Source organism: Anser anser (assembly GCF_964211835.1).
Source record: "Anser anser genome assembly, chromosome: 4".
In the NCBI taxonomy this organism is placed as follows: Eukaryota; Metazoa; Chordata; class Aves; order Anseriformes; family Anatidae; genus Anser; species Anser anser.
This window is the reverse complement of record NC_139724.1, coordinates 71625360-71647513: the sequence shown is the minus strand read 5'-3', so window position 1 is coordinate 71647513 and position 22154 is coordinate 71625360. Positions and strand designations below refer to the sequence as shown.

Here is a 22154-nt window from a genome sequence, read left to right as displayed (position 1 = left end):
TGGGTCTGTCAAGTTAATCTATGACTTGATCAACATCAGGTAGGGCAAGAGTTTTATGCAACAATTTGAATCCAGAACACAAACTTCAATGTCATCTATAATCATAAATGTTCTTACTGCTAACATGAAGTAGGGAGATCTGTACCTCATAAAGGTGCAACCACTTCAACCAGGAGCCCCAAGCCATTTCCACAATGTCAAATTCTCGTTTTAACACAAATTTCTGGAGCATCTCAGGGTTGTCTACTCTTTTTTCAGTGACCAAAGAAGAAACTAAAACCCTCCAGCATCAATACCTCACCAAAAAAAGCATTTTCTATATACCTGTACAAAATGCAAAAGCATACCTATATCTAAAGTGTTACAATCTTCACAAGCGATCATCTTCCTAAATTTGACATGGAATTGGAACTAAAATTAATCCTTGTTTCAATTATATAAAATTAAGCACAAACCTCATCCTTCAAAAATTGGCCAGTCACACACAGACCAAATTCCCTTTCTCCTCCTCCTGTTTCAGAGCTCACTCAAGCACTTAAAGCAGAAAGTTACCTTGGTTAATAATAATTTCATAGCTTAACACTTAACACAAGCCACATGGATGCGATGACCCACCAAGGAGATAAGTCTACACTCGAAATGTACAAAATTGGAAGCTGTCAGCATCCCATTTTAGATTGCTCTACTTTTATATCTGAAGTATATTACAGGATGTGCAGTTAAAATAAAGATGAGTTCAGTATTTTTTATTCCTCCCCCAAATTAAGATTTTTTTTTTTAATTTGAGGTCAACTTATTTGTTCTTTAACAATACATTGTGAGATACTTATAACATTTTGTATTAAACACAACTACTATTAATGCTTTAATACATTATTGATCTCGTAACACATACACCTTCAAGCAAGCTATATAATGAAGTCTCTATAAAACCATGCTTAGAAAGCACAAATAAGCAAATGCAAATGATTAATAGATTATTTTTAATTCCGCTCTTTGCAACAGTAAATCCCCAGAAAGAAACAGTCAATGTCATACCTAGTTTGAAAAACAGCAGCCAGAAAATGAGGTGGCACTTTCACACTCCCTCCAGCTCTCTAAGTAGCTCTATCCTATCCTCCCCTGATAAGGGACCTCCAAGTATCAAAGAACCATCACTAATTAGAGAGAAATAATGCAAAGAATGAATGGGGAAGATGTGTTGCATCAACTCATTCTTCAAATGCATTTCCAGGGCCACACCATAAATTTGCTGCTCTTTGTAAACAGGTCTTAGACCATAGCACGCAATCCATCCAAACACGTGGATGGAGAAGACAGACTGAAAAATTGAGCTGGATACCTCTAGCACTAAAAGTAGGTGGTGAAAAGTTTTTTTTTGTTTTGTTTTGTTTTTGTTTTTTACCTCTATAAAGAGGAAGGAACACACAGCTCATCAGGGGACTACTCTACACAACTTGCAGTAGCACACTTCTTGCTCTGAAGGTGCAGAAAGCCATTGAAACATTCTTCTCAAGCTTCTATCAGGGAAACATCCACAAAACTGAACCTTCTTTCCTACTAGCGTTGACAAAAAAGGTCGGTATTTTTAAGAACGCAGCCTTTCCTCACCTTATCTGCACACTCTTGTTTAGTCCAGGAGAGACTAACTACTGATCAGCTCAGCACATCCACCGCACGTTTGTTGTGCTTCCAAGCAAGCCCCACTGCGGTTCCTCTGCATCGCACGTAAGGCTGGCAGACACCCTTCTGTTAATGCCCAGCTACTTAACTACTCCTGGTGGAATCCATCTTCTGCTTCCTGATCATGTATCTTTTTATTTTTAAGATTGATATAATACCCAGTAGAAGAGAAAACCGGTCTATTAGACACCATAGCCACGTTAAATATAAATTCTGTATTGATTAATCCCTGATTAGTCACACATGGGATTTAGCACACATCTGAAAACAGAAAACTCTCAGGACCCTTTTTGGCTAGTACCAGGATGTCTGAAAACTCAAACAATGAAGGCTTTTGGCCTGTCAATTCAAATTCCAGGCTCTTGTTGGATCTGGGTTTTGCAGTTGGCAGTATGACAAATTCTTTTCCCACACAAGAACTCTAGCAGAAACTCCCCGATACGCACTTGGCATAACCTCCCTAATTACACCACAGTCGAGGCTGACGAGGGAAGCCTTCATCAGAAAGTCTGCTCTGGAATATGCGACTGCCAATTGCCATGACATGTCTTTCTTTGATTTAAAGTAAAATATATTTTAGTTGAATGTAATGTTATTTTGGTAGCAAGACTAAAGAGGGACAGGATGTTTGCTTATTCTGCTGACATGCTGCACCCATAAAGGGTAACGAATACACCAGGGTTTGAGAAAGAAAATATTCCTTAAACCACCTTCTGGCACATCGCTTATTCGTTAACCCCCCGTATATTACTTATTTTGTATATATACACCACCTTCATTACTCCTAATAGTTAAAAAAATAATCATATTCTTCCCCAGAACATTAGCGTACACATAACAGAAAAATCTCTTTGCCACTGTATAGCAACAGTAAATACCACCATATTTTTCCTTCATTTAAAATTAAAACTGAATTTTACTTAATTTTGAGCTTGTCTTATGCAGAGATACATCTCCAGATGTTGAAAAGCTGGCAGTAAGTGAGTGCTGTATTATTATCTGGTGTGGTATGCTACTGTTTTTACGAGACCTATTTTTATTGTCAGCCTTGACGTCAGTGTGAACACCGATTTCAAAGAATGTTCAATCAGGCTGCAAACTGTAAAACTTTCACAGCAGTGAAACTAAACAATGCAGCCATTAGTATAAGGAAAAATGTCAGACATTATATTTGGACACAGATTATTTTGACAAGTCACTGGGCATAACAGTATTTCAAGATCAGGATTTTACCACGATCCCAGACTGATGAAATATAACATCTTTGCCATCAAAGTACAACAAGTCCAAGACAAAACTCTCCAAATATCTCTCAAAGATATTTTATTAATATTATGTGACCCTTTTAATACTTATTGTTTATATCGTGCCTTTCATTTCAAAGCTCTAAAGCACACGCTATGATTGCTCACAACAAGAAAGCTAATTTGAGAGAAAAACAGATTTGCTACATCAGACACATTCCTTACTCTACACTAACTTCTCAAGATGGTAGGACATTAATATTTGCACTGCATGTTTTTAACTACTTTGCAGTGAATAGTCTGCTTTGGGTGCTTTCAATCAAATATTCAGTGGTTACTATTTGCAACGATAACAACCGTCATTTCTATGTTCGCATTGGGAAATAGCCTATTAACAAAAAAAGACTTTTCTATATTCACAATAAATAACTGTAGGCTCAAAAAAGCCTTCATAGCTTTAAGTACATTTTGGTTTTGTGGACTTCAAGACATACATACAATAAATAACTTCTTCCAGAACTACATAAATTACATTATTACCATCTATGACTGATTTCATACCAGTTACCACTTTACGAAAGCATGCTGAAGTTATGGTGGGCACATTCTTAGAAGTTAATGTTTGTATCTCTAAAAAAGTCCCCTGTGATCCATTAACAAACACCACAGAATAGAATGGCTTGTGGTGGAAGGGACCTTAAAGCCCTTCCAGTTCCAAACCCCTGCCACGGGCAGGGAAGATGGCAAATGCTAACACATCTTGGTAATTGAAGTTCAAAGCCAAATGATGAAATTAAGACAACACTTTTCAGGATACAAAATTATTCCTGTCTGAACACTGCAATTAAGAATCCACACACCAAAACCCTTCCTTTTTATAAAACAAAACTATCAAAAGTATCGTGAAGGAACAGTATTCTAACCTCAAGAAATGGTTGAAAAAGTTGGCACTAGGTATCAAACAAGCTACTGTTCCATGTCCAGATCATTTCTCCTCATACATTAACATCCTATTACAAAGGTCCTGAGATACTGCCAGAATTCATTGCAAATAACATTATGGAACTGGTTGGCACAAACCGATGTGCCTTCCTGAAGACGACACCAGTCCAGCTCTTCCCACCATGCCTAAAGCAAGCAGCAGAAATACATGGTGTGGTGCCCCACACATTTCAACCTTAACTTTCCACGTGCCAGAATGTGCCATGGCCGCTTTTTAAAACACTAGAAAAGATTCTGGACCCTCCCCCCCCCAATCCATGCAATTGGAGTATCTCCAGCTGAAAATACTCAGATAATCTGATTCATCATTGTGAAGATGGAAAAACACCTACAAAAAAAAAATCAAAGAACTGGGAGAGAAAACACCTGACAAGAAGTCATCTCATAAGACAGCAGTGAACACAAACGCACCGAGGAACTTGCAAGACTACTTATAGTATTCATTAGAAGGTGCTGGTAGGGTCAGGTTAGCATTTTATTTTATATTCCCCTCCAGCCAGACAACTCCAGCTTGCTAACAGACTGTGTGTTTCTCTCAAGTTGGATCTAGGCAATCACACCCTGTTATTAAGCACTTCAAGATTAAACTGCTGGACCTTTCTGTACCTTCTTCTGACATCACCTCACCTAGAAACGCATCCAAAGGAACAGAAATCCTATTGGCATTTCTGGGAAATGTGTGACTAGCACGCAAAGCTATCACCAGTGGGCTCTAAATCAGAAAAAAACACAGAACACAGTACTGAAAGACAAAACACTATCAAAGAACCATAAAAGCTGAAAAAATAACGAGGGACAAAGGGAAATCTGTAGTCAAAACCAGAATAAAACAGCTGAAAATCAAATGCAAACATTCAAAACCTAGAATGACATTAAAGATTGATTTAAATATCTTCCTTACCCATCTCTGCATCTATTAATTTTGCTGTACAGTGCTAATTAGATAGTTGAAACTATCTGTTCTTACAACCCATGCATACTTCCTGTCTCTGTGCAATTATCCTGCCACCCCGAAGACTCAATGGGAGAATGCAATCTTTTCCTTTAGCAAGGCAAACAGATGCTAGAGTTGAAAGCAGCAAGGCCTAGATTTAGCTAAGTCCCTCCAAAGTATCCATAAGGTCCAGAAACCTTGATCTACAATCAGAATATACGTGTGTTTGTCTTGATACAGCGACATCAGGATCAGTAAAGTTAGATTTTGAACTGCTCCTACACGAATGAATGTCACCTTGGTTTTGACATCTTCACCAGTATAACAATTTAGGGCTGAAAGTAGTACAGTTTATCTTAAATAGATTAAAGAATTTCATCTGCTTAACTTCTACAGTGCAATGACTCTCCCCAAGCCTTCCTTTCTTCGAGCTGCCTTCCTGGGAGGTAGGAATCTGCAGAACCAACTTCCTGTCCCACAGTTATTGAGGAAAATGGGAAATGTTTTTTTTGTTTGTTTGTTTTTTTTAAAGAGAATCTTTCCCAGATACTTTGACCCTAAAAGTAAACAAGAGCTTTCCTTTAATTCCTGTGCCAGGATTTTGGGCGAACACACCAACCCCTGCACAACAACACGAGTATAACAGATTGATCTGACTCTTCCTCACGGCTGAAATTCCACTGGTCACCTTCTCTCAGCTCACATTGAAGGATATCATGGCTTTTGTTTTTCATATCTATTTCTACCAGAGGGCCGGGAGAATGATATACTAACAGCATTAGACCATATTCACATCACTTACACTGAAAAGACGGAATGACTGTGACACAGATATCACTCCCTCACAGCAGCAACGGAGGGTGAAAGAGTGGATATTCAAAAAAAGATAATATGCTTAAAAGTACTTAGAGTAATATATTAATTTATTATCAACTTCTACCTCTACTTTTCTGTCATACTGCAGCATAAACAAAGTACAAAAGAAGAGGATATACCCACACATTTGACAGTTGAAGAGACATAAGAAAATGTCATGCCATGTTCTTCTTGGAGGAGTAACGGGAAGCAACGCAGGGAAAAACAGAAAGATTGGGACAGCTCTACAAAAAAAGTGCACGCAAAAGCTTTCAGACTGTCATTCTTTCTTTGCAAAATACAGGGCAGATGCTCCAACCTGTACAGGCACTACCAGTTCACACCAACCTCACCAGTTAACTTCCCTCACAAAACCCATCCTGGTTACCTGAAAAATGCAGAGAAATACATTAACAAAGAAAAAGAATGATTTCCACACAAAAAACACCTAATCTTTGTTGTTTTAAAAGGAAACTGTCACATAGTTGAGGCTCGAAGATTTACCAAGCTAACAAATGTCCTAATCTACCAAATAGAGCATGCACTCAGTTTCCCGAAGCTGAAAGAATCTCTTCTTCCTACACGCTTCTTCCTCAGAAAGATAAACAGAAGCTGTTTGGATACAAAAACTTTTATTTATCCTATTATGTATGTGTTAAGACATATTCCAGGCACCGTGTAGACAGAAAATACCATTGTATAAACAAATTTCACAAACTAAGCCATATTGGCTTGTTCGCCAAATGAAAAAAATATTCCTGTCAAATAGAAAACTGTTTGAGAAATTTGTTTTTAAGATTCTGAAGTTCTTTTAGAACAAAATCTTGCTCTTTAAAATACATTTTTATTTTGCTGTTTGAAGTGTTTGGTGCTATTTCAACTACAGCAAAAGCAGAGAGCAGCGAACAACCATTTTCAGCAATGAAATACCAACTCTGAGAGCTACAAAGGTGAAGATACCAATAGATCATTTAAGGGGATAAACACTTGAAGAAAAATCTTGAATTTTAAGATGCAATTTGTATCTCCAACTACGCTTTCTTAAATTCTATCATCAGAATTTAATATTTACCTGCTGTTCTCAGGCAAGGTACTCTTCTCAGGCTGATAAAATTTATCAGTCCTTGGCAAATCACCAATGCAAACTGTGAGGAATAACCTGTACAAGCTGACAGTTCACTCTAATCCCTTCTAAACTTCCCTTCACACTCTTTCAGCACTAAGCTGTTCCATACACCCTACACAGCACCTGAAACCAATTTACGTAGCTGTAGATGAAGTGCAAATGGAGTGAGAACCATCTCTCAAAGACCTTTGAACAGTTAAGGGTTTGCACTGCACTGGAGAATTTCCATGGCCACACGCGAGGAGAACAAGATAAATACTGTAAAATTTAATCCTGAAAACCCTTGTTCACTTCTGTAGACCCAAAGACTTAAGTGAAAGTATTCAGCTGTTGGAGGCTGAGCACAAACATAGCTGTTTGCACTGGAATTTTCAGTCTTGCTCTGCTCATTTTTGCAACCTACAAATATAACTGAGAAGGCCACAAGTTCTCCGATGCTCATGTAAATAGTTTCCCTGGGAAGTGGAGAGTTCCTTCTCCCCCCCCCCAACATCCTAAAACACTGGCTGAATCCCAACAGAACAGCTGAGCAAGTCAACTAGCCTGTCCCTTGTCCTAAACTTTGACAGAGATTGATATTGAGTACTGACAGGCCATCAAAATACTAACCTGATATTCAGCTACCAAGAAAACTTCAGAATTAGCAACAGTACTCTGGAAATACCTAAACAGCTCTGGCCCCATCTAGATTTTTTTTCTTCTGGAAACACTATTATTAATATCACTAGTGATTTATTTTAAGCACTTCATGACTTTTGTTGCAGATATAAAAGAATTACAGGAGCATCCACCATCCACTGGTCATATGTGGCCCTCTATAACAAAATATGGCTTGTCTCAAGACTTCACCAACGGATGTTCAAGTACTTTAAGAAGGAATTGCCATCATAAGCCTTCCAAAGATAAAGGTAAATTGACTTGACCTGATAGGAAAGCAAGGAAGATACTACTTTCACTGATTTCACTGTCCTACCCCACCTGTTACGGTTTACAGTGTCCTGCACCTGAAAAATCAAGTATCTCTCTTAAATTTGGTACATCCTAATTGAGAAAAATGGTAACACAATTTGGAAATACATTCAACAGTGAAATTGTCTTGCATCAATGGCTATATCTGATTTTTGTTCTAGTGTATGGAAGCTTTCTGTTTCAATATAAAATAACACTCTTTATATAAATGAAAAATCTCATCTGAAATAATAATTGTTATTAATGTAATAACAAAGTACAAGTCCATTCAAGTGTCAACTCCAAGGAAAGAAAAAAGCAAAATATCATCTACAGTAATAGAAATCCTTTTCTTTCCCTATCTCCCTATTAAGGCATAACGTAAATAGTGGGTTTTAATACTTCTCAAAAGATAACAATTTAAAAACAAAAATCAATACATACTGAGTTGTCATTTCTATTGTGAAAGAGATTTGCAATAAATGTGAGTTACCCTGAGGTTGGGCCTATTACTTATCAGTTTGCCTGAAGTCCACGAACACCCACTCCATCCCCAGGTTTAATACACACTGTTGCAGCGAATGCACTCCCCCAAACCTCCCCCAAACAGGTATTTGGTAGCACACGCTGACAACAGTTGAGAAAGGAAAAGTGCAGGACTATGACCCACAAAAGGCTAAAAGAGTTTCCTAGAAAATCCACACACGCCCTAAAAGTTTTAACATGCAGTGTATAGACTGTGCTGAACTCCTAGTTCCCCTGTGACTTTCTCTTAAGGGTTATTTATGGCTTCTTTTCAACCACTGTATTAGTTGGGAGGAAAAATTCAAAATCTTGAAGTATTTTAATAAAGATGTTTCTCCTACATTGCCTAAACCCTGGTAAGTTTTAACCTCTATTACTAGAAAGCTGAACATACCTCCTATCTCCAAGATACCTCTACACTGTAATAGTGCATGTACTCACACAGTGTGAGAAATGGTCCCTCCGTACTCAAAATTAACCCTGACCTCTCCCAGTCCTGTTTCCAAAACATACCAAATAGCTATTTACTCATTTGTAACCCTGGTGGCTCCCTCAGACCATACAACTCCTGTGCCAGCATGGCAATCCTTCCCATATCCCTCTGAGCTGATCAGCGCAAGCTGAAGTTCCTTCCTGAAAAGCCCAGGGTAACACTGCACCCTCTCAACTCAAGGAAAACCAGGAACAAGGTCAAAGTCTCTCTGGCTACAGTTCAAACACCCCCCCATATTTACTAGCTAAAATATTAAGCTCTGTTTTATTTTCCACTCCATATTACCACCTATTTTGAAGTGCTTTTTTTAAAAAAAACTAAATACATGTGACATGCATGTTGAAAAATAGGAATGCCATGCAATCCAAATAATCAGTATTGCTTTATTCTGCAAGAGCCTAAAATGAGTTAATTCAGAATATCAGACTTCACCTGATTTTATGCTGTCACTTGGTATAATGCAAAGGTCCACGCCTGGGTTTTGTTTATTTGTTTTTGTTGGAGTGGGAGGATTATTTTCACATGCAGAGGATTGATTTCATTCCTGTACCTGTGAGCTGCTGTAGATATTTCCAAGCAGAAAGACTCCTTTCTAGAATTATCATCAATATATATTACAAGAGAGTGTTTACTTCCATCCTGCCTCTGTTCTAAAAGCCTCCTCTGTGCTAATTCCCAGAGCAAGGCTACAGGTCTCCTGCTCAAAATTTCCCTTTAGATTCTCTAATCCTTTTCTCCTTAATCTCCATTATACGCAAAGAAATCCACATATGCATGGTCTGTGAGAAGCTAAGTAACTTTACCTCTCACCATAGTTACCACATCTGATTTAACCACTGGGTCCGGACATTGAATCATTGTCCTTTAAGATTAAAGATTTTATTTGTGTATGGCTTGATATGTTCAACAAGCATCAAATCCTAAAAACGGACTGATTTTAATATCATTACTAGACAATTACGTTTCAATTTATGCGACAGTAAGAGAAGAAACCATCCACCCCTGCTGTTTCTGTGCCCTGTGTGTTGTTTTCCAGGATCTCAGAAGCTAAAATGTTTAAACGTGTTACTATGACTGTTATTAAAAAGATTTGCTGTCTAATTCAATTCTTGCAATGATTCTGAAACAATTTTACATTCAGATTTTCATTAGTGTGCTCAACTATTCTATTAGACTTTTTTGTTTCTCATGGTAACCAATTTTATTTGACTTAACAGAAGCTGTTCAAATATTTAAAGGCACTCCGTGATGGCAGGAGTTTATCTAGGAGCATACATGTTGTGTCACAGATATTCCTTTCCTTGTTCTTACTCGCCTTCCCCTCAGCCCCCCCCACCAAAAAAAAGAAACAGTAGCAAACAAATGAGCTCTGGACCAGCCACACTGCACTGGTAACGTGCTCACTTCATCTGTTTATACGAAAATTCAAGTTACAATGGGCACATTTTGAAATTACAAGCTCGCTAGTTTAAGCAGATGCTTTCTTACGTTCCTTCATATGCACGGTATCCCTCTGCCAATATCGGCGAGCGCAAGAACTAAAGTATAAACATCTGCGCCACCTCGCTGTTTTGTTAACATTCTTTCACACATTTTCTCACTAACTCCAAAAAGGCTCAACGGTGTAAAAACGGGGAAATGGGAAACATCTGTGTGCTAGCTACGGCAAAGGGAATGAAACATGAATAAACAAAAACATGGCGAAAGTGGCCTGGGGTTGTTACACTGTCAGATCATTTTTCCAAGCCCAACATCAAGGCTTTTGTTACAACCAAAGCGGTCATTTGCATGGAGAACCAACAGGGTTTCTTCTTCTTCAGCGTTTCCCCGCTCGCAACACACACTCGCTCTCGCCGGCACACACACACACACAGAGGCAAAAATCTTCTCTCTGGCAAACCACCCCCGCCGCTAAACACACACGTATCGAAGCCACAGATCGCCAGCAACGCTCCGCACGCCGAATACTTCGCGACTAAGGCGTAATTTCGGTATAAAAATAACAGACAAACCTTTGGAGCGCTGCCCCAGCCGGAGTTCCTCTCCCTCTCTGCTCTGCTGCTACTGACAAGATCAGGCTGAGATGAACAAGTCCATGCTCCTCCAGCCCCGCTCCTCGGCGCTGCCCACCCGCTCCGGGCTTTAAATAATAGCAAACTTTCACAAAGTTAAAAATGCACCCAGTTGAAGGAAGGCGAAGCACAAGGCCAGGGGAGCAGGCAGCGCTGCCCGGGCAGTTGCTGCGGCAGCACCGAGGGCACCGCTCTGGAGTTGGGGCTGGGTCAGCGCTTTCTTTCTAAGCCCCCCCATTTTTCAGCAGGCTGCAAGTCAAAGAGAAAAGAAATCCCTCGTGGCTTAAAACAACAACAAAAAAAAGGCTCACAGGTGCCCCCCCTCCCCTCTGGATTTCATTTTAAACCACCCATTTAGACCACTCCGAAAGCTGCTGCGCTCTGGCAGCACAGCATGTCCCACACGGTTCGGGGGGGTAGGGGGGTGTAATGTAAACAGAGCCCTACTTAAAATAAAATTTCTTGAGAAATTGATTTGTACTGTGTATTTTGACTCCCCCACACACACACACTTTTTTTTTTTATTAATTTGTGGAAGCAAACTAACAATGAGGCTGGTTTGAGTGATACCACAAGAGCGGCAGGCACCGCGCGGCCCGGGGCGGCCCAGTGCCTGCTCACGCCGCTGACTCGGCCCAGGCCAGGGCCTGTGCTGAGCACCCGGCCCCGGCCCATGAGGGCAATGAGGTCCCGTCCTGGGACCCCACCGCTGAGCCCATAGCCAGGTAGCTCTCAGAAGTGTCCTTAAAATCGTTCTGACTCAAGAAAACTACACGCAGTTGCCCTCAGTTAGGGCTTGATGTTGGTGTTCAAGCGGTGCCACAGCAGCACCACCTCTCCCAGTCATCACCCACTGGTGCAGCTGGAGTGGGGTCTGCTGGCCATGGGATTTTGGGGGTCTGCTGGCCATGGGTTTTTTGGGGTCTGCTGAGGTTTTACACCAAAGGGGCGTAAAATCTCCTGTCAGGTACAGAAATAAAACCACTTTCTCCTGCCTGTTTACACAACCAATACACATTTCTCAGTTATAAGCTCAACAGGTACAATACCAAAACAAGAACTCTACAGCCATATCATTAATTTCTTTTAAAGTAAAGATGTGCGTTTAATGTAAAAAGTGTTCAACAGGCTACGTCTGCTGGGCAAGAAAGCAAAGCCCAAGTTTTGCCCCTTGTGACTGAGAAATATCTAAGGCAACAGGCAGCTCACTTGATCCTGATGAAACCCAGCGCATCAACACTTGTTCATCAAAAGGAGTTTCTCTGCTCTCTATGAATTTCTGACTCTGCAGTTCTGTTTCGCATCTATTATATAAAATCAAGCAATATCTATTTACATGGAGCAATCCCTTTAAAACATTTTGTTGCTGTGAATAACTCAGTAAAGCAACAATTTTCCCAGTAGGGTTTGTCTCAAAACACTCGAGGCAAACATTTCTCAAATCCTCATACATCTTCTAAAAATTGTAACACTTCCCAAATATCTAAGGGATCTGAGATTAGTATAGGCATATATGCATATGTAAATGCGCAAAAAAAGTCTTCCACCTTCAAAAGAAAAAAAAAATAACAGACATGAAAAGCAAGGTCTTCAATATATATCATAACTCACCAGAAGAATACAGCGAAGGCATCTATTTCTACATTATAACATGGATAGTCCCATCACCACCCATCCACCCAGGGGAAGATAGCTCTTCCTTGCCCATGGGGCAAGCAAACACATGCTCCTGCCCAGCCCAGCACAGCACAACTTCCTACTCATGTGCTACAATGAGAAGTGATGGAGGCACGCATTCCTTTCTGCCACCCTGCTATAGAGGCTATGACATCCACAAGGAAAGACAGGCAAGCGTAATAAACCTCGATCCACAGGAGTATTCACAGCACTCAGGTTTCCACTCTGCTCTATCAAATACCATACAGAGTAATTAAAGTTTTGAAAAACACATAATTTGCAAAAAATGCTTAACAGTAGACATCTACCTCTCACCATTAATCTGGAACAAAGTGGGAAAAAAACAACTGGAAACACTGAAGATACCTTCACACAAGTAAGGCTCTCCTGAAGGTTTGGAGGAATATGTACATGCTGCTTAATTGTAACTAATCACTAATACACATTAATAAAATACTAAACAAGGACAAACATTAATAAGTCATGATTCACCTGGACAATGCCGATAAATACAAAATGGAAGTGGATTTTGATTCTGTTTACACCACTAAGGGACAATGGAAAAATAATGTTATCTTACATGAGCCTTCAGTAAATCCAAATTTCTCTTTCCTATTTAAGAGTGAACCAGTAGAATTTATAAGAACTGTAAAAGTGAAGTTGCATTGGTAATTAAACTAAATTTAATTAAATTAAACCTGGGCTTTGTAACTTTTTAAGGTAGGTTAAGCAGAAGACATTTATTAACCTAATACGAAAGAACAAAGTACAACCTCCGTATATGAATAATCACACCCTTAAATAACAATAACCATAAATATTTTGTTAAATTCAGCTGGAATCTACAGATTTTAACAAGTTCAAAAGATCATCAGCGTAGTTTTCATCTCCATGTTTACCAGGCCAGCATTTCTATTACAAATCGGCAGCTACAACCTGAAGTTGAAAACATGCCAGAAATATGAATAGGTTGTATCAATATTTGCACCTGGAGCCTAGAACATAAATTAGCTGACACTCAACAATTAAAGCTTCCTCTCTGAAGTTGCAATATTTAAAGGTTAAAGATTAGACATGCTCCCTCTTGTGTTAAACCAAGAATACATTGCATACATGCTGTTTTCTCTGACATGATGGTTGCTTGGCCATCTGTTCCATTAAGCAAGCCCTTTACCTTTGGCTACTAACGTCTGACAAACCATCACCAATAATTTTCTGGTGTAAAGACAGGTACAGTCCGAGCACATAACCTACATCCACAGAATACCTGTGTTACGCCACAGTAGCTACTGTATTATCAAAAAGGACCACTGCCATTTTAACTCTCAAAAACCTGTATAAATAAGGTTTTTGGACAAACATATATAGAACTCAGGGAACTACACTGAAGTCACACTCAAGTCACACTCCTTCAGTCCCTGCACATGCCATACACAGCCCTAAAAGAGTTCAATGCTAGTTCAAGCTGTTCAGTAACATCAATGACAAGGAATACTAGACAGCAGATTCCCCTGTAAATATTAGCCTACAGAATATGTAAAGCAGACAGGAACAACAGGAAGAATGCACAGTGCTCCATAATTAAGTCTGTAAATACAATAACAACGGAGCTTTCCCGTCCTCCCCTCGATGAGCCCAGGTGAACCATTCCCTGCACAGAGCCTTCGTGGAGGCAAAATCCTCCTTACACAAATCCTCCTGCAGAATCCGGCCCCCAGATCGTGCCTAGACATGAATGTTAATCCCAGGTGTAACTAAAGCAAACGTTTTTACTAGTACACCTTTTCAACCAAGACTTCGCACCTGGTGCGGGCTTGGCAAATTATGTTTAGGCATAAGATTGCTGATTATGGGCAGTGTGAGCCTGAAGGCCAGCTGAGAGTAAACACAAATAGTTTGCAGGCAAAAACTGAAGAGATCTAACACCCAGCTCTATGACTGCATACATTTTCTTTTATTTACCACCAGCCCTTTGTGGGGGATAGATGCGTGCAGTGCTATCAGGCTTATGGTAACAGGCAATGTTACCAAATACCCAAAAAAAGCCGCACCTTTGCTAAAAACAACTTACTTTTTCAAACCATAAAAGTTAAACGTGCTTTATCTTCCTAGATACACTTGTGTTCATTTTTCTAGCTTCACGCAGCCTGGAAATTGCATCACCAGAAACTCAGGAAAGACGGCAGAACCACGGTGACTGCACCTGCATACAGCTTTGGGGCTCTTTAGGGCCCCAAACCCCAAAAGCACACGACTTGAAACATCTCCGCCGGGCACAGCAAAGAGCCTGCTTCAAGAACCCCAGATTTCACCACCGCATTCAAGAACCAAGTGAGTGCCTGGTGCTTCCCATGCACTTTGCCACCAGCAACTTTACACTTATTTTTTTTTATTACTGTTTTTCCTCGTTCGAGCAGCCCCCCGTGGGACGCCGAGGAGGGCACACCGCGACGCTTTTCCCCTACAACACCACGCGAGCAGCCTTTACACCAACCCCCGGCACTCCAGGGGTGCTTTACTCCCCCTTTACACCAACCACGGACACTCCAGGGGTGCTTTACTCCCCCTTTACACCAACCACGGGCACTCCAGGGGTGCTTTACTCCCCCTTTACACCAACCACGGGCACTCCAGGGGTGCTTTACTCCCCCTCTACACCAACCACGGGCACTCCAGGGGTGCTTTACTCCCCCTCTACACCAACCACGGGCACTCCAGGGGTGCTTTACTCCCCCTTTACACCAACCCCCGGCACTCCAGGGGTGCTTTACTCCCCCTTTACACCAACCCCCGGCACTCCAGGGGTGCTTTACTCCCCCTTTACACCAACCCCCGGCACTCCAGGGGTGCTTTACTCCCCCTTTACACCAACCCCCGGCACTCCAGGGGTGCTTTACTCCCCCTTTACACCAACCACGGGCACTCCAAGGGTGCTTTACTCCCCCTTTACACCAACCACGGACACTCCAGGGGTGCTTTACTCCCCCTTTACACCAACCCCCGGCACTCCAGGGGTGCTTTACTCCCCCTTTACACCAACCACGGACACTCCAGGGGTGCTTTACTCCCCCTTTACACCAACCACGGGCACTCCAGGGGTGCTTTACTCCCCGGACGCCCCGCAGGATCGGGCCCCTTTTTGCCTGCCGGCACGCTTGGGGGGGGGGGGGGTGTGGGGTCTGGGGCAGCCCGGGGAAGGGGAGAAGCCCTCCGGGGAGAAGGAGCCGAGGGGAAGGGGACTCACGCTATTTAAACCTCCTCCTCCCGCCGCCTCACCGCCTCTCACCCCCTCCCTCCTCCCCGCGGGACTCAGGGGCGGCCCCCTCCCTCCATCCCCTCCCATATACACGCCACCGCCCGCCGCCCCGCCCTCTCCCCTCAACCGCGCCGTCCCATTCGCTCAGACGCCTGCCCGTCGGAGGGACGGCGCCACTTCATTGGTCAGATGGACCGTCCGTCAAGGGCTCCGCCCCGCTTCGCCCCGCCCCTCCCCTTCCCGGACACCTCATGGGGGTGTTCAAACGGCCGTTTCAAGTCACCAGGAAAATTTACTTTTAGGCCCCGCCCTCTCCGCTCCACAGCTTATTCTGATTGGGTGGGGAGTGCGCATCGCTTATTGCGATTGGGCAGCTCGCTGTCCGTCACCCCCAAAAATCCCGCCTATCCTAGTGCCGTAACCCTCATCTCAGACATTTGATTTGTCCGCGTTTCCGCGCAGCCCCGCCCTCTTCCACGGCACCACCCAACCAGCCGCGCTTTCTCATCCCGGAAGGCGGCGCCAACGCGCGTCCGAAAGACCCGCCCCCATTGGCTCTCCCCACCCCGCCTCCTCTCTCCCTCTCCTCCCAGCGGAGCGTACCACCTCACCGCGGCGGTGGGGGGGAGGTACAGCAAGAGGAGGAGGAGGAGGGGGGGGAGCGGCGTTGGTTCGTCCCTCCCGCGCGGGAGGGGGGGCGGGCGGCCGCTGTTACCCGGCATGCCCCGCGCGCCGGGGGGAGGCGGGAGGGAGGAGGAGGAGGAGGGGGGCGGCTGGTGCCTGCTCCAAGATGGCGGTGCAGGAATCAGCTGCTCAGCTCTCAATGACTTTGAAGGTGCAGGAGTACCCCACTCTCAAGGTGGGTGGCCGGCCTCCCCCCCCCCTTTCTTCCTCCTGCTTCCCTTAGTTAACACGGGAGGGTGAAGCTGCCCGGCTGAGCGGTGATGAGGAGGCAGAGGAAGGCTCCAGGCGAACGGCGGTGCCTTCCCCCCCCCACATCTCCTCACAGAGCCCCCGGGGGGGAGGCAGGGAGGCTCCAGCCTCGGCTCCAGCCTCCTCCTTCGGCCTCCAGCTCGCTGCCACCGCCGCTTTTCCCCGTCCCCTCCCCCTGCGGCGGGGCTGAGGGACGTGCCCGGAATATTCAGCCCTCCCCGAGAGCTCCCAGGGGACGGGGGAGGTCCCTCGGTGTCCCCCCCCTTGTCCCCATCCTCCCCCGGTATCCCCCCCCCTTGTCCCCATCCTCCTCCGTGCCCCCCTCCCCGTGTCCCGTCCCCGTCCCCCCGAGTGACGGCGGGGACAAAATGGGCGCCGGGAGCCCCTCGGGAGCCGGTTGGGGTCTGTGGGGGGAAATTTGGGCGCTGTGGGGTGTTTTTTTTGGGGGGGGGGGGTCTAAGGGGGTGCGGTTGGGCTGGGGAGGCTGCTGGGGATGGGGGGGAGGGAGGGCGGCGGGAGGGGGCGTGCTGCTGTGGGGTTGGGGGGGGGGGGAAGATGGATCCTTGGCTCCTCGGCTCCCCGAAGGTGGGGATGAGCTGAAAGACAAAAAGGGACGGACGTGCTGCAGGCCTGGAGAGGCGGCTGAGCCCGGGGAGCGAGGATCCGAGAGCTCAGAGGCTTCCTCGAGGTGCTGAGCAACATCCGAGGGCCGGTAGGTCCCCCTGGCTGCTCCCCGGCTCTCCCTAGGTATTGTGAGGCGAGTGAAGGACTCGGTGCCGAGCGCTAAGGTCATCGCCTCCGAGAACTGTTGAACTGGAAGGAAGATGCTCGTAGGAATCAATGGAAACCTTTGTTTGAAGTCTGCTGTCTGGAGGTCCACCAAATTAATAGCTACGACTGTGGGAGGGAGCTAGGAGAAGGCTCTGTACTGCAAAATGCTTATTTAAGCATCTCCCAGGTTGGCGTATCAACGTGTTGTATTTTTTTTTTTCCCCCATGCATAGAAGGTGCTTTGCAGACTAAACTTTGTTATGCTGAGCTCATGCTGCACTTTCACACAGTAAGTGCTGTGTGCTTTCTGCAGTGTTTGTTTTGCAGGCTTTTTAGCCATGTTCTTCCTGTGCATGTCCTCATTCTCCACTCTCCTGGCTTTCTACTTAGTTCCAAGGAGCAGGACAACGACAAAATCTCGATTCCCATTTTCACATAGGAAGGCTTCTTTCTGTCATCGCGACGTTCTTCAAAGCTGACGCTGCCAGACTTAAAATTTAAATTAGGTTTAGAGACCACTCTAGCACCTTCCACGGCCAGAACAATGTGAAGGCCTTTAAAGTTAAGACGATCGTTTTATGGCCGCGTTTCAGATGTATTCCAGTTGTTATCACAGCTTTTCTTGTTACATTCCTGAAAAATTACTGGCAGTGAGGATCAGCGAGTTCTTGTTTTCTTGGTTATGACTTAAGATGAGTTGTCAAGGTGCCAGCCATTTAAAAGCTGGCTAATATTTTGGACTAATTCTTACGTTTCCCCAAGCATGCTTTCCCCCAAAAAAAAATCTTAACAAAAATATACATCAGAGAATGGAATGTTGTTCGTAATGTTGGGAGGCTAAATAGTAGAAGGGTGAGACACCCTTGCACTGAAACTCCTTTATTTCCTAGGAAAGCTGATGTTTGTTGATCCTTCCCAGCACCCATTCAACTTCTGGGTTGTTTCTGTAATCTTTAGTAGCGTTTTTCATTGTTTTTAAAAAAAACCTGCGAGAACAGTGTCTGCTGAAATCCTTTGAATATGTCCTCTTAAGTGTTGTTAGCTCTGAGTCATGTATCAGAGCATTTTAGTGGTGGAGGTGAAAAAGCAGCAGGGAGAAATGAGCGTTAAAGGCTAAAGTCTACTGAAGCACGTTGATCCCAAATTCCATTTTGTTCAGTAGGAGGTAGGTGCCTAAAAGTTTCTGTAGGACCGAGCCTCTGTGAATTTTTATTTCCAGTTATGTGAAATGAATAAGTATCTTTTTTTTTTTTAATTACGGTTACCAACACAGTGGCTCAGATATTTTTCTTAGAGCTTTGGACGCTGGTGATTTTCCCTGATGTAAGTGAAATATGAAAGATTGTAGACTTGTATTTATATCTTTCCTGTTTCCTCCCTCTAGCTTCCTCATGCCAGCATCGCTAGATGATGGTTGTGTAATAGCTCTGCATTTACAGTACGTTCTCCAGAGTGCCTTTCATGTGAAAGAGTGCTTAAAACTGCAAAGGGAAATCCCTTTGCCATAGCTAGATTGTGGTTGCAGCAGAAGTGGAAATGCTTCAGCTGTTCTTCAGCGGTTCGGCTCAGGAGAAGTAAATGGACTTCTTCAGATGAATCTAGGCAAGCTATTTAAGCGTACAAAATAATGTTTGAATATTTCCCCCACATCCCTCCTCCCTTGTCAAGGACAAGCAGGTTGCCAGCTATTCTTCCTTCAAAGTGCTGTGGCATTGGGAGGGGGGGTGGGAGGGGGAGCCTGCTCCTAGAGAACTGTGCTGGCCTCCTCTGAGAGGATGTAACGTGAAAGCTGGCAATTTAGAAAAGGAATGAATGCGAACACTGTTACCGTAGTTCTCTGCTGAAACGCTAATAAACAAGTGATGACAGGAAACCAGATAATGCGTCCGTATCCTTAGAAGTGTGAATAATTGTTAAACTGAACCAGCAAATGGAGTGCAATAAGACCCCAAAACTGCACGATGGAAGACCTGAAAGAAAGGGATGATCGCGTGTCAATTTTTTTTTTTATCTGGGCAGTTCGTTGGCAGCAGGTTAGGGTTAGCTGTGCTGTTACTGCTTCAAGAAAAAGACAGATCAAAATGAGAGCTGTAGAAGCGCAGAATACTTGAGCGTCATCTCAGCGCAGCTGATTGGGTTCTTTTGTTGGCAGCTGTGGCAGGGGAATTCTGGCAGCAGACTTAATAAGATGTGAATTTCTCATGGAAATACCGTGTTTACCTGATCGCTAACTAGGGGGACAGATAGCAGACCAGGATTACGAAGCACACGCTGTTTCTGTCCTGAGTTCACAGACTCGCAGAGTAACTGTGGTTGGAAAGGGTCTTTGGAGAGGTGACTCCAGCATCCTCTGCATGTGACAGCCTCAGCTGGAACGGGTCGCTTGGGAGCGTGTCTGGTGTGGCCTTGAATATCTCCAAGGTGCAGACTGCAGCTTCTCTGGGCAAACCTGTTTTTAATCCATAACAGGGTCAAACGTTGGAACAAAAACCTTTGTTCACATGGAATTTTTCTGTCTTTCAGTTTGTGCCCTTTACCTGTTGTCCCTTCACTGGCCACTACTGAGAGTAGAGAGGCTCTGCCTTCTTTCCCCATCAGGTATTTTTACATACAGATAAGATTCCCCTCTGAGCCTTTTCTTCTCAAGGCTAAACAATCCCAGTTCTCATCCTCTCTTTGTGTGACAGAATCTCTAACTTCAGAGCGATCTCGGTGGCCTGTTGCTGCACTCCCTGCAGCGTGTCCATGTCTGTACTGGAGGCCCAGAACCGGGCACGGCACTCGGGAGGAGTTGCACTTGTGCTGAGCGGAGGGGAAGGCTTACCTTCCTCAATGGCCTGCTGGCCACGGTCTTCCTAACACAACCTGGCTGCTCTTGCTGCAAGGGTGTGCTGCTGTCTCATGGTCAGCTTGTCCACCAGGATCCCCAGGTTCTGTTCTGCCAAGCTGCTTTCCAGCGTGTTTAACCAACGTGTGGTTGCTCCTTCCCAAAGTGCAGGATTTGGCATTTCCCTCAAACTCACGATGTTCTTGTTTGCTCACTTCTCCAGCCTGTTGAGGTCCCTCTGAATGGCAGCATGACCATCTAACCTATTAACTTCTTCAAGTTTGGTATTTTGAAGGTGTGCTCTGAACCATCGTCTAGGTCAGTAGTGAAGATTGGCAAGCTGTTAGGTCAGCGTCTTTTCCTGCTGGAGCAGAGAAGGTGCAAGATTCATTTTTGCATAATCACGCTACGTTTTTTCCTGCCTTCATAAGCTTGACTGGAATTTGTTGATTTTAAACATGGCTTTGTACTTTGACAGAAGTATTCAACGGCTCGTAATATCGAAGCTTTGAACGTACAACAGCAGAAGTTGTTCAGTGAGTGATATAGGTGGAACAAGAGGACAGAAGTAATACAACTCCAACACCCAGTGCCCTTTCAATATAGTGGTGCATAAAAAAGTGAACACTTCTCAGGTGGGAGGCTGAAGCTGGCTGTAGCAGTAAGTCACCTCTGTACTAACTCAGCATGAACGCTCGTATCTCGCACGGAATCAGTCTTCAGGCTGGGTGCTCTGACTCACGTAGCGTGCATTAAATGGCCATACCAAGCATTAGTATGTTGCTGAATAATGCACTTCCTGTTTCAACACACCAGGAGCATGCCAGCAAACAAGCGTGACATCTTCTGCGTGCTGTTCTCCTGCACTGGGCTCCACGTGCCTCTGGTCAATGGGAAATCTGAAACTCTGGGACTTCGGGGGAAGTTTAACATCGGAAGGCAGCTGAAGTAGGAGTTGGCTCCTGTGGGAATTGGTCTCTTTTCCACCCCTGCCCTCAGCGTATAAACTACATTTGCAAGTGATTAATGAAGGAAGAAAACAGTAAAAGGCAGTAAGTAGCAGTCTAGGCCATGAGCTAGGCGTGTTGCTTGATTTTTTTTTCCTGGAGGCACAATAGTGTACTGATAATACTTCAAGGAAAATCCTCGCAAACATTTTGCAGAAGACCTCCTGTTAGTATCGTCAATGTGAATTCTAATCTGATGCTGCAGTTCACAGTTGCCGCATACTTGATTTGTAGTGTTTTCACAGGACAGTGCCCTGTGATCTTACGAGTTTTGTTTGTTTAAGTTTTAGATGCAGAAATGATGTTTGTATGGTAGCTAACATGTTGGGGTCTTCAAATGTTGATGTAAAGCAAGAATATCTGTGAAATCCGTGGGTCTTTGAGCAGTGAATGCTTTCAGAAGCTGGAAAACAGTAGTAAAGATGAGCTAGCAAATGTTTGAAGCTATCGTAGTAAGAGGAAAATGTACAGCGGTAGGAGTGGAGCTCTTATGGGATCTTACGGACCACCCAGTGCCATCAGTCTTTGTGAACTTAAGAAGCCACCATCACGATGTGCTTGGCCTCCCATAGTTTACTTCCACGTAGCACATCTTCAGGCTGTATTCGCTGACACAGGATGTGAAATATGCTGTATTGATGCTTACCTAATCCAATCTGATTTACGTTATTGCTCATTTAAATAAAGCAGGGTTAGATTGTCAGGTTATCTTTATTATGGTGCCCAGTAATTTAACCGATTCATAGTCTGCTCTTGATTTACTTCGGTTTTGGTTTCGAGCCTTCTATGGATTGCCTTGGG

The 22154-nt window shown here is 43.9% G+C and overlaps 1 protein-coding gene and 1 long non-coding RNA gene across 8 annotated transcripts in view; one reads left to right on the top strand and one right to left on the bottom strand.

The window, feature by feature from the left end:
- The window catches only part of LOC310899646, an 85544-nt gene extending 69680 nt beyond the window's left edge, over positions 1-15864 (bottom strand). The window contains exon 1 of the long non-coding RNA XR_014584447.1: positions 15804-15864. This is a non-coding gene — a long non-coding RNA (uncharacterized lncRNA). The remainder of the gene's footprint in view (positions 1-15803) is intronic.
- Positions 15865-16518: 654 nt separating this feature from the next.
- MAEA (macrophage erythroblast attacher, E3 ubiquitin ligase) overlaps positions 16519-22154 on the top strand; it is a 50410-nt gene continuing 44774 nt past the window's right edge. For 2 of the 7 annotated variants that reach the window (XM_083836283.1, XM_083836285.1), the window contains exon 1: positions 16519-16674. In XM_083836283.1, the coding sequence (XP_083692409.1) occupies positions 16606-16674 (69 nt within the window). In that variant the 5' untranslated portion in view covers positions 16519-16605. Of the gene's footprint in view, positions 16675-17007; positions 17151-17294; positions 17461-22154 lie in introns of those variants that run through there. The other 5 variants (XM_083836288.1, XM_083836287.1, XM_083836284.1 and 2 more) reach the window with 4 other exon arrangements.